The sequence below is a fragment of the Delphinus delphis genome, chromosome 11, assembly GCF_949987515.2.
Source record: "Delphinus delphis chromosome 11, mDelDel1.2, whole genome shotgun sequence".
In the NCBI taxonomy this organism is placed as follows: Eukaryota; Metazoa; Chordata; class Mammalia; order Artiodactyla; family Delphinidae; genus Delphinus; species Delphinus delphis.
Window position 1 is genome coordinate 28,346,556 of NC_082693.1, and position 12,920 is coordinate 28,359,475.

General features: G+C 35.8%; 1 protein-coding gene across 1 annotated transcript in view; it reads right to left on the bottom strand.

The window, feature by feature from the left end:
* LOC132434263 (copine-8) overlaps positions 1–12,920 on the bottom strand; it is a 189,127-nt gene that overhangs the window by 66,203 nt on the left and 110,004 nt on the right. Inside the window, exon 6 of the mRNA XM_060025952.2 lies at positions 9,215–9,290. Within this exon, the coding sequence (XP_059881935.2) occupies positions 9,215–9,290 (76 nt within the window). The remainder of the gene's footprint in view (positions 1–9,214; positions 9,291–12,920) is intronic.

The following is a 12,920-nucleotide window of genomic DNA, read 5'->3' on the forward strand; positions in this document are numbered from 1 at the left end:
TACAAACCCCAAATTCCCAGTCCATCCCTCTCCCCCCATCCCCTTGGCAACCACAAGTCTGATCTCTATGTCTGTGGGTCTGTTTCTGTTTTGTAGATAGGTTCATTTGTGCCATATTTTAGATTCTACATATAAGTGATATCATATAGTATTTGTCTTTCTCTTTCTGACTTAGTATGATAATCTCTAAGTTGCATCCATGTTGCTGCAAATGGCATTATTTTGTTCTTTTTTATGACTGAGTAGTATTCCACTGTATATATGTACCACATCTTCTTTATCCATTCATCTGTCAATGGACATTTAGGTTGCTTCCATGTTTTGGCTATTGTGAATAGTGCTGCTATGAATATAGGGATGCATGCATCTTTTTGAATTATAGTTTTATCTGGGTATACACCCAGGAGTGGGATTGCTGGATCATATGGTAATTCTATTTTTAGTTTTCTGAGGAACCTCCATACTGTTTTCCATAGTGGCTGCACCAACTTACATTGCCACCAACAGTGTAGGAGGGTTCCCTTTTCTCCACACCCTCTCCAACATTTGTTCTTTGTAGATTTTTTAAATGATAGCCATTTTGACTGGTGTGAGGTGGTACCACATTGTAGTTTTGATTTGCATTTCTCTAATAATTAGTGATTTTGAGCATCTTTTCCTGTGCTTTTTGGCCATCTACATGTCTTCTTTGGAGAAATGTCTATTAAGGGCTTCTGCCCATTTTTTGATTGGGTTGTTTGTTTTTTTTGTTGCTGTTGAGTTGTATGAGCTGTTGGTATATTTTGGAGATTAAGCCCCTGTTGGTTGCATCATTTGCAAATATTTTTCTCCCCTTCCGTAGGTTGTCTTTTTGCTTATTTTATGGTTTCCTTTGCTATGCAAAAGCTTGTAAGTTTGATTAGGTACCATTTGTTTATTTTTGTTTTTATTCCTATTGCCTTGGGAGATGAACCTAAGAAAACATTGGTACAATTTATGTCAGAGAATGTTTTGCCTGTGCTCTCATCTAGGAGTTTTATGGTGTCATATCTTATGTTTAAGTCATTAAGCCATTTTGAGTTTATTTTTGTGCATGGTGTGAGGGTGTGTTCTAACTTCATTGATTTACATGCAGCTGTCCAACTTTCCCAGCAAAACTTGCTGAAGAGACTGTCTGTTTCTTATTTTATATTCTTGCCTCCTTTGTCAAAGATTAATTTACCATAGGTGTGTAGATTTATTTCTGGGCTCTCTATTTTGTTCCATTGATCCATATGTCTGTTTTTGTGCCAACACCACTTTATTTATTGTAGCTTTGTAGTACTGTCTGAAGTCTGGGAGAGTAATACCTCCTGCTTTGTTTTTGTTCCTCAGGGTTGGCAATTCTGGGTCTTTTATGGTTCCATATAAAATTTTGGATAATTTGTTCTAGTTCTGTGAAAATGTCATAGGCAATTTGATAGGGATTGCATTAAATCTGTAGTTGGTTTTGGGTAGTATTGCCATTTTAACAATACCAATTCTTCCAATCCAAGAGCACGTGATATATTTCCATGTCTTTGAATCCTCTTTAATTTTCTTTATTAATGTTTTGGAGTATTTTATAGTTCTCAGCATATAAGTCTTTCACCTCCTTGGTCAGGTTTATTCCTAAGCATTTTATTTTTTTGGTGCAATTTTGAAAGGTATTGTTTTGTTTTACATTCCCTTTCTGATATTTCATTGTTAGTGTAAAGAAATGAAACCAATTTCTGAATGTTAATCTTGTATCCTGCTACTTTGCTAAATTCATTTATTAGATCTAGAAGTTTTTGTGTGGAGTCCTTACGGTTTTCTATGTATAGTATCATGTCATCTGCATATAGTGACAATTTTACCTCTTCCCTTCCAATTTGGATGCCTTTCTTTGTCTTGTCTGATTCCTGTGGCTGGACTTCCAATTCTATCTTGAATACACGTGGTGAGAGTGGGAATCCTTGTCTTGTTCCAGATTTTAATGGGAAGGCTTTTACCATTGAGTATTTCACCACTGAGTATTCACTGTTGAGTATTATATTGGCTGTGGGTCCGTCATAAATGGCTTTTATTATGTTGAGATATATTCCCTCTATTCCCACTTTGGTAAGAGTTTTTTTTATCATGAATGGATGTTGAATTTTGTCAAATGCTTTTTCTGCATCTGTTGAGATGATCATGTAGTTTTTGACTTTTCTTTGTTAATGTGGTGTATTGCATTGATTGATTTGTGTATGTTGAGCCATCCTTGTGAGCTTGGAATGAATACCACTTGGTCATGGTGTATGATATTTTTATGTGCTGTTGGATTCAGTTTGCTAATATTTTATTGAGAATTTTTGCATCTATATTCACCAAAGATATTGGCCTGTAATTTTCTTTGTTGATGGTATCTTTGTCTGGTTTTGGTACAGGGTGATGGTGGCTTCATAGATGTCTTTGGGAGTGTTCCCTCTTCTTCAATCTTTTGGAAGAGTTTGAGAAAAATAGGTATAAGTTCTTCTTTGTATGTTTGGTAGAATTCAACTGTGAAGCCATCTGGTCCTTTTGTTTGTAGCAAGATTTTTATTATTTTTTTTACTACAGATTTTATTTCACTTCTAGTGATCAGTCTGTTCAATTATCTCTTTCTTCTTGATTCAATTTTGGTGGGCTGTATGTTTCTAGAAAGTTGTCCATTTCTTCTAGGTTGTCAAATTTGTTGGTGTATAATTGTTCATGGTATGTTTTCATGTTTCTGTGGTATAAGTTGAGATTTCTCCTTTTTCATTTCTTATTTTGTTTTTTGGGGTTCGCTTTCTTTTCTTTGTGGTGAGCCTGGTCAGAGGTATGTCATCTTTGCTTATCCTTTCAAAGAACCAGCTCTTGGTTTTATTGATTTTTTGTTTTTCACTGTTTTGATAATCTCTATTTTATTTATTTCCTCCCTGATCTTTATTATTTCCTTCCTTCTTTTGGCTTTAGGTTTTGTTGGTTCTTCTCTTTATAATTCTTTTAAGTGTAGGTTAGGTTGTTTATTTGAGATTTTTCTTGCTTTTTGAGGAAGGCCTGTATTGCTATGAACTTCCCTCTAAGAATTGCTTTTGCTGCATCTTATAGATTTTGTATGGTTGTGTTTTCATTGTCATTTGTCTCAAGGTATTTGTTAATTTCCTTTTTGATTTCCTCTTTGACCCATTGGTTTTTTAGTAGCATGTTGTTTAGTCTCCATGGAATCATTTTTTTCCTCATTTCTTTTCTTGTGGTTGATTTCTAGCTTCATGCTGTTGTAGTCAGAGAAGATGTTTGAAATAATTTGTATACTCTTAAATTTGTTGAGGTTAGCTTTGTGCCCTAGTATGTGGTCAATCCTAGAAAATGTTTGATATGCACTTGAAAAGAATGTGTATTCTGTTTTTTTTTTTTTTTTTGGATGTAATATCCTGAAAATATCAATTAAGTCTAACTGTTCTATTGTATAATTTAGGATCTCTGTTGCCTTATTGATTTTCTGTCTAGAAGATCTGTCCATTGATGTGACTGGGGTACTAAAGTCTCCTACTGTTAATGTATTCCCATCAATTTCTCCCTTTATGTCTGTTAGTATTTATTTTATGTATTTGGGTGTTTCTATATTAGGTGCATATATGTTGATGAGTGTGAAATCCTCTCATGTATTGATCTTTTCTTCATTATATCGTGTCCTTTATCACCTTTGCTTTAAAGTCTATTTTGTCTGATATGAGTATTGCAACACCCTCTTTCTTTTCATTTCCGTTTGCATGAAATATCTTTTCAACCCCCTCGCTGCTTTCAATCTATGTATATCCTTTGCCCTAAGGGGGGGTTTCTTTCTCTTGCAGGCAGCATATTGTAAGCTCTTGTTTTTTATCCAGGCTGCCACTCTATGCCTTTTGATTGGAGCATTCTGTCCCTTGACATTTAAGGTAATTATTGATACATATGTATTTATTGCCACATAAGACCTCGTTTTCCAGTTGATTCTTTGTTTCTTCTTTGTTCCTTTCTTTTTGCTTTTCTTTTGTTGTTGGATCATTTCCTTTTATTTTATGCTTGCTTTCTCTTCTTTTTGGTTTTTGTGAATCTCTTGTATGTTTTTGATTTGTGGTTGCCCTGTTTTTCAAGTACATTATCCTCTTCCTATATCTGCTTGCTTTAGACTGATAGTCATATAGATGGAAACACATTCTAAACAACACCAAGAATCTGCATTTTCTTACTCTCCTTCCCCACATTTTATGATTTTGATGTCCTTTTTTACATCTTCATGTTTATCCTTTTGCTGTTCCTTGTGTTTATCATCACTTTCACAAATAGGTTTTTTTTAAAAATCTTTTTGATCTGTGTACTGGCTAATTTAAGTGATTTACTTTCAAATTATGATTTCCTCTTTCCTATATCTTCTTGCTCTTTTTCTGTTTAGAGAAAATATTTCAATATTTCTTCTAGGATAGGTTTAGTATTGCTGTATTCTTTTAGTTTTTCCTTGTCTGAGAAATTCTTTATTTCTCCTCCTATTCTAAATGATAATCTTGCTGGGTAGAATATTCTAGGTTGTAGATTTTTCCCTTTCAAGATGTTGAATATATTTTGCCACTCCCTTCTAGCCTGCAGTGTTTCTGTAGAGAAATCAGCTGACAGCCTTATGGGGGTTCCCTTGTAAAAAACTCTTTGTTTTTCTTTTGATCCTTTAGAATCCTCTCTTTGTCTTTAACTTTTGTCATTTTTATTACAATATGTCTTGATGTAGGTCTGTTTGGATTCATCTTGTTTGGGACTCTCTGTGCTTCCTGTAACTGGATATCTGCTTCCTTCTTTAAGTTTGGGAAGTTTTCAGCCATGATTTCTTCAAATACATTTTCAATCCCCTTTTCTCTTTCTTCTCCTTCTGGAATCCCTATTATGCATAGATTGGCACATTTTATATTATTCCATTGGTCTCTTATATTGCTTTCTTTTTTTTTTTTGCATTTGACATTCTATCTGCTGCTCTGATTGGGTAATTTCCATTATTCTATCTTCCAGATTACTTATTCTTTCTTCTGCATTATTCATTCTGCTACTCACTGCCTTTAGCTCAGCTTTCATCTCAGCAAATTAATTTTCTAAATTTTCTTGTCTCCTCCTTATAGTTTCTAGTCCTTTTTGCAGTAATCTGCATTTCTGTCCATAGCCTTTCTTAATTGCTTCAGTATTTTCATTATCTCCTTTTTGAACTTGGTGTCTATTAGACTGAAGAGATCTGTTTCATTGTTTGTTCCTTCAGGGGAATTCTCTTGGGCTTTTAATGGAAGTGGTTCCTCTGCTTCTTCATTTTGCTTATATTTCTCTTTCTCTGTGAGTTTAGGGGAAACAGCTATCTACTGTAGTATTGGAGGGCTATTTATATACAGGAGCCTCCCTGCATAGCTTGTATGGGTTTAATATTTTTTTGTCATGAGGGCTGTTCTTGGTTTGGATGATTGCCATCTCTTTCCTCAGTGTGTGCTGGCTATTTTCCCCTTGATAAGGGGTGTGCAGGCACGTGGCTCATGTAGGCTCCCAGGAAGGTGGAGGCAGAGGTTGGCTCTGGGTTGTGGGACCCTTGGCAGCCATGGTGGGTCATGCACCTTCCCAGGGAATCTGGGGTAGCTGTTGGTGCCCAGTCACAGGACCCTCTCTGGTGGTGGCGGGCTGTGCATGCTCCCAGGAAAGCAGGAGCTGTGGTTGGCCCCCCGTCACAGGACCCTTGGCAGTATTCTGCACCTGCCTCTGGAGTCCGAGATGGCAGTGGCGGCTTGTACCTACCTCTGGAGCTCATATAGATGATGCCCTGCCACCTGATAGTGTGTGTGGAGAAAGAAGCTCCTATGGTGGGCCCACCCCTCTCCTCACATGCCTCCCAACAATAGCACCCTCCCTCTCTGGTGGGCCCAGGCCTCCTCTCACACCACACTCTACCCCCCTCAGGCTGTCTTCATGCAGCCAACCCCAGTCCTCTCCCCCGGGTCTGACCATCAAAGCCCAAGCCTCAGCACACAGCCCCCATCTGCACCAGCGATGAGTGTCTCAGGTTGAGGAGTGCTGGGTGGGTGGCACTGACCATGTGCGCAGGTCTCTCTGCGCTTTGCCCTCTGTAAACCAGTTGCTGTGCTCTCCTCAGAGGCTCCAAAGCTCCCTCTCTGTCCTTACTGATCTCCTTGCCAGTAACGGGACTTCCCAGTGTGTGGAAAACTTTACCCTTTCACAGCTCCTTCCCAGGAGCACAGGTCCTGTCCTGATTCCTTTCTCTCTCTCTCTTTTTTTTTCCTCTTTTTTCTTTTGCCTTATCCAGAGATTTTTCTTGCCTTTTTGGAAGTCTGAGGTCTTCTGCCAGAATTCAGTAGATGTTCTATGAGAATTGCTCCACATGTAGATGTATTTTTGATGTAATTTGTGAGAGAAGGTAAGCTCCATGTCCTACTCCTCCACCTTCTTAATCTGATCTCAAGTAGGAGGTTTTTAAAAGCTCAGGCATATTGCTGGGGATCTAGAAGACCAAATGCTTGTGCAGGACTGTATGCATGGCCAGGGAAGACCTTGAGGAAGCCCTAATCCTTCAACTCTGACTGACTTGGAGTCTCTGTTTAAACAGCAAGTGAAAGCCAAGGCAGAATTTTATACTTGGAGCATATAAGAAGTGCACCAACATACACAAATCTCTGTCAAATCATGTGTTGACCACTAGCTAACAAGGCACAGACTGAAATGACCCACTCAGCAAAGAAAACAGACTTTACATAATTACTCCAGGAAAGTAACTAAACAAACAAACAGCAACAACAACAAATCCCGGAAAAGCAGGGGATCTGATCTCCAGTGTTACTATATTATATTTTTTAAAACTTTCCAACATTCAACAACAACCAAAAATACAGGACATGCATAGAAACAAGAAAGTATGGCCCATACAGAGGAAAAAAAGCAATCAATAGAAACTGCCCCTGGGAACTTGTAGATATGGGATTTATTTAATAAATTCTTTAAATCAGCTACTATAAATATGTTTAAAAAACTAAAGAAGCTATATATAAAGAAATAAAGTATGAAACAATGTCTCACCAAATAGAAAAATCAATAAGTAGGCCAAAATTATAAAAAATAGAAATTCTCAACTTAAAAAGCACAGTAACAAATGAAAAATTCGCTAGAGGAGCTAAATAGAACATTTGAGCTGGCAGAAGAAATAATGAGTGATATTGAAGATGGGTCAGTTGAGATTTTCTAGTTTAAGAAAGAAAAAGAAAAAAATATGAACTTGTGAGATATGATCAAGCACAACATTATATATATATATATATATATATATACACGGAGTACCAAAAGGAGAAGGGAGAGTGAAAGGGGCAGAAAGAATATTTGAAGGAACAATTGTTGAAAATTTCCATGGTTGCCTCAACAAAACTGAATCCCTTACATGTGTGCAGAAAATGAAGTTTCCAGTGTATTGGACCAAGAGCTAGCTGTCCATCGAAATCCTAAAACTACTTAGACAAAACACATAATGTTCCTCCAGATTTTCTTCAGACTGATCTCTTCTATTGATAATATGAATAATAAGAACACATTTTTATTTGAAGTTATGGCACAAATATTCATGCAGGTATTTAATAAGGAATAATTGTTGCTAAGCTTCTTTGTCATAACATCAGATGCGACATCAATCTCATTAAGCAAGCTTTGTTGGATAAGAGAGATCCAAAGAGAAGAAGACATTTTAAAGCTAAGGAAACTCAAAATAATTGATCTTTGGAGCATTATGTGACTGGCAGTAAATGAATTCTAAGTACAAGGAGGACTAGTATGCATGTGTTGTTTCTCCTCAGCCTTGAGGGTTTGGAGAAAAAAAACAGGCATCCATATAAGTACAACCTGTCTTATATTACTTCTACTGTCTATTTAGAGCCTTAATATTCTGTCCCCGAAAGACCCAGATAGAAAAATTGATCCATTACTTCAACTTTGTCTTTGCCTGGGTAGCTTTCTTGGGATAAGTTTGCTGCACCCCACTCTAGATATCTCATAGTCAACTAGGTATATATAGCACCTATCAGATAATCTAAATGCATTTTACGTGTTTGTCTCTCCCATTAGACAGTGAAATTTTCATTCATTGCTGCATCCTTGGGGCCTAATATAGAGTGTGGAATATAGAATTCATGTCATAAATATTTTATTCATAAACTAATAAATGAATGAATGCATGGAATACAACTGCTTTAGCCTAGTAAGAAGGTGATAGGAGAAGGAGATTCCTCCACTCTTAACTTAAAGGAGGTCAATTTTAGTGTCAAATAGTGTCAATCTGGCAGGAAAGAGTTATCATTATTGACTAAGTACTGAGATATTCTCCTTTGCTAATGATGTATATTAAATTTAAAAAATCACAGAGGGAACTTCCTGTTGGTCCAGTGGTTAAGAGTTCACCTTCCAATGCAAGGGGTGCGGGTTTGATCCCTGGTTGGGGAGCTAAGATCCTACATGCCTCAGGGCCAAAAAACCAAAACATAAAACAGAAGCAATATTGTAACAAATTCAATAAAGATTTTAAAAATGGTCCGCATCAAAAAAGTCTTTAAAAAAAGTCACAGAGAATGTACAGATAACAAACCTCAAGGATTAACAGTGCTAGAACATACTTTATGCTCAACACATACCTGGTAGTTAACTGGCAAGATAGGTTTAAGGCAGAAATAACTAGTGTGTTTGCTTTAATAACTTGGATTTCTTTAATGACTGAATTTAATGACTGAATCATACTTTCTCATTTCCTTCAGTTTTCATCTAAATAACAGGTAAGATGTTCAAACATACTAAGCAAAAAAACGACTTGTTAACACCATGCCGACACAGAAAATTTTTCTATTTTTATTAAAAAAGGATTGAGGAAGAGCTTAGGAAGGCAAAACATAAAGGCTGAAGCTCAAGGGAGAATAAACTTGTATCTATATTGAATGTTTTTAAAATAAGAAAAGGTTTCATAGGCAAGAATTTTTAAATCACTCAAAGTAGATTTGAAAGACCGCGTGATTTGAAGAGAAATACTATTGTTTAATCTCAAAAACCAATCTGCTCAATAAGTTTAAAGATTCTTACACATATTGGTAACCTTTGGCAATTATCTTTTGTAAAAACCTATACTTTAAAAGAATACATATACTTATTCCAGAGAAAAATAATAATAAAATAAAATTCCTCTTACCTCATATATATTGAACTGTGATTGCCCTCTAGAAAGTTCCCTATAGCTTGTTGTAAATTCTCCAATGAAATCATGACTAAAATTAAGGGGGAAAATATACATAGTATTAGTTTTCATATATTTGTTAATTATGTTTTAAAAAATATAGTTTAATCATGAAAAATGCTTGATATTATTATGAACATAACAACGTGATAATTTAAAACACACTGATACATAATTTCATTGTTCTTTAATTGTTACGCATACCCAAAATTACATTTTGTTAGTATTCAAAAAATATTTAATTTATCCCACCAATGCTAATATTTCAAATAGGTATATTAGGTTTAATAACTCATATCTCAAAAGCATTAAATCATCTATGCTATCCAAATGATTAACCATTAATTAGGATGAAAGTTTAAGACACTCAAAAATTTATTATTATCCATATCAATAATCACAAATATAATATACAAAATCTTCAAACTTTTCTATGACCAGGATGTAATAGGACACTAGTTTTAAAACGGACATTATTATTATTATTATTTATTTATTTATTTTGCGGTACGCGGGCCTCTCACTGTTGTGGCCTCTCCCGCTGCGGAGCACAGACTCCAGACGCGCAGGCCCAGTGGCCATGGCTCACGGGCCCAGCCGCTCCGCGGTACGCGGGATCCTCGCGGACCGGGGCATGAACCCGTGTCCCCTGCATCGGCAGGCGGACTCTCAACCGCTGTGCCACCAGGGAAGCCCCAAAGGGACACTATTTTTAAACATCAACATAGAGAATATTCACCAAGCCTTATACTAATAATTTTAAAGTACATTGTTAATACAAAACATGGTTATTCTAAACTTCTTTACCTTAAAGCAATCATCACTGCCTTCTCAGAAAGCAGAACTTCTACAGGTGCCTTCTCAGTTTAGGTGTGGAAGGGTAAGGATTGAGAAAGCATATGTTAGTTCTCAATATAAAATCCTTACCAATGTGATTACTGAGGCTGGCTTATGCAACTGTAAAACAGATCTTATGCATTCACCAGTTTAGAAGGGAGGTGTATTCTACTACTCTGCACTAATTTAATGGTCAACACTAGGTTGAACACACACTGCTGAGAAATAAACATATAATGCTGGTATTTGGTGCAGTGGTGAAATGTAATGCATCAGAGGAAGAAGATAAAGACTGTAGGAGCTGAAGTAGTATAACAAACATAGGGGGTGTTGTCACTGCTATTTGTATCATAAGAGTTTAAGCTTGGCCCATTTGCTTGCAAATGTGAGGTGTTTATTACCATAAAAATGGATATCTTCCCCAAACTCCAGGCAGGTTTATGTTTAACTGTGATTCACTAAAATCCATAAACCTTCCATAGACCTGATGACCAGTAACAAGCAACAAGCAAATTGTGGCTAGCCAACCAAACTACTGATTGCTAAAGCTGGGATTTCAAAGGAAAACTTGCTGCCATTAATTTAAGTAGCATTTTTGTCATAAAAAAAAATATATTTTTTAATTAAGATAAAACTCAGATATCCAGCCTCCCAGTTCTCCCTTATCTTAAAGATCTTTTACATTTATGACAATAGTCTATACAAGGCATTCCTCTTTACACCAGTAGCACCTTGACCTTTTTTAGATTTAACTTTCAAAAGCAGATCTACACACATGAAAATGATAAAAGGAAAGACCATTGAAGACTGTAACCAAACATATTTGCATTTTTGCATTTGTGAATCCAAACCTCCAGTATTCACTCTTTCAATTTACACAGGGAAAATTACAAAACAGTACTTTCGTGCTACATATTTCTTATAAATAAAATAATTCTCTTTGACTTTTAGAAGTGCAAGCTTATAACTGTGATATCTTTCACAGAAATCTTAAAAATTCTGAGTTATGGAAATTCTGCTTAGAACCTATCCTCTTCCATTGCTATGTGTGTTTTACATAACTTAAGTAATAGTCACTGAGAAAATGTTCTATTAAAGCATTTTAAACACACTTTGATATTGGTAAGTGTGGACAAGCCTTGTATAACCAGAGCTCACCACACTTGTGGTAGGAACCTAATATTGAAGCCTTAGAAAATGGCTGGATCATTTACTCCCTCATGGTAGTTTTCTGACTGTGTAAATTCTACCCCTGTTTGGTTCATTGTTTAAATTCAATGTTTAGGCCTCCTGCCACTCAATACTAATCAAGAACTTGGGTGAGAGAAGCAATAGTTACTGGTTTCCATTACTCAGTTGAGATTAATTATGCAATTACTCAATCACATCTCAAGAACATGTAATACATCCATCTGGATAAAGCCTGTCCAACAGAGTGGAAAATCTGGACCCAAGTGCAATGGTCAGGTTTCCTCAACTGCACACTGACATGCCATGCTGAAGTCATGGTGAAACTTTCTAAGAAGCAGTTTTTGAACATTTAGATCTGTTTTGTTCTTGTTAAGTTTTTTACCCTGCAGAGTTGAGTGATTAACAAAGGGGTACAATTCTCTTTGTTCTCAGTGCTAGGAATCCGTGCTGCTCACTTGTGTTTCCTATTCTGAAAAGACCCTGTTTATCATGAAACAAGATTTTTGCCTCTGAAGTTGGTTGTTAAAAGAGCTTAAGCCAGATTTGTGGCACATCTCTAGCACGATATGTTTTCATGATGTGCTAGGAATCCTCAGCAACCTTTTCAGATATCTTACTCTTATTTTCCCTTTGCTTCAATTTCCTCACACAGTTTAGTTCACTATGTCTTATTATAAGCTTCCTTGGATCTTTTCAGAATAAGACAGAACGTAAAGAATGAATTAAATACTTGTTCCCCTTCTGAATCTTGTTAAAGATGATTATTTTGCATAAAACACTTAATTTGCATGTCATACAAATGCAATGCCATCCTTGTGCTGTAGAGGAGAAAATGTATTGAGTCACAAATTACATTTCATGCTCCAAGACAAGATTTCTGTGACATACAGAAAACACATCATTGCATCTATTCAGATACAGAGAAATGGATGATCAAGAATTGATGATTTGTCAAAAGGTCATAAACATAAGTGGCAACAGCAATGAAATAGCCAAGCCTAGACATAAGGTGCTTTGTCTCAAGAATACATCTGAAGAATCTGGGTGGATAAGTGAATAATTCTCAGGTCAATTTTGTCATAGATCTCTTGAAATGCATGGGAATTTTTAGTTTCCTTTGTCAACTACCGTTCTTCAAATGCTATATATTAAATCATAGATAAGTACTTTAAAGTAAGTATTGAAGGTGGTTTTCACTGATTTATTCTTATAATTATCTTTTTCCCTATCATCAACCATTACTAGATTCTTCTGAGATTAAAAGTAATTTAATATTTTTATCTGTTCACAACTGTCAATACTGTAATGTTGAAACAATTCTCACTATACAGAGAAATATGATGAAAAGTACTTTGATAATAAATTACAATCAACAATTTCCTTGAGATTCAATAATAGTGCTTTGCTATTTCCTGTTACTTTAATTGTAACTAAAATAATTATTCTATGTTATAAGTCTCAATCTCTCTGACTGCACTTACAAAATAAAGTTTACTGCAGGGTGGTTGATCTGATTTGTGTCCACTTACATCTCTAATTTTTTTCCAAAAATTTTTTATAATTGATATATGTTACTTAAAATCTGATGAAATAAACCAATATTGAGAGCAAACTGATTGATATTACAGGTAGT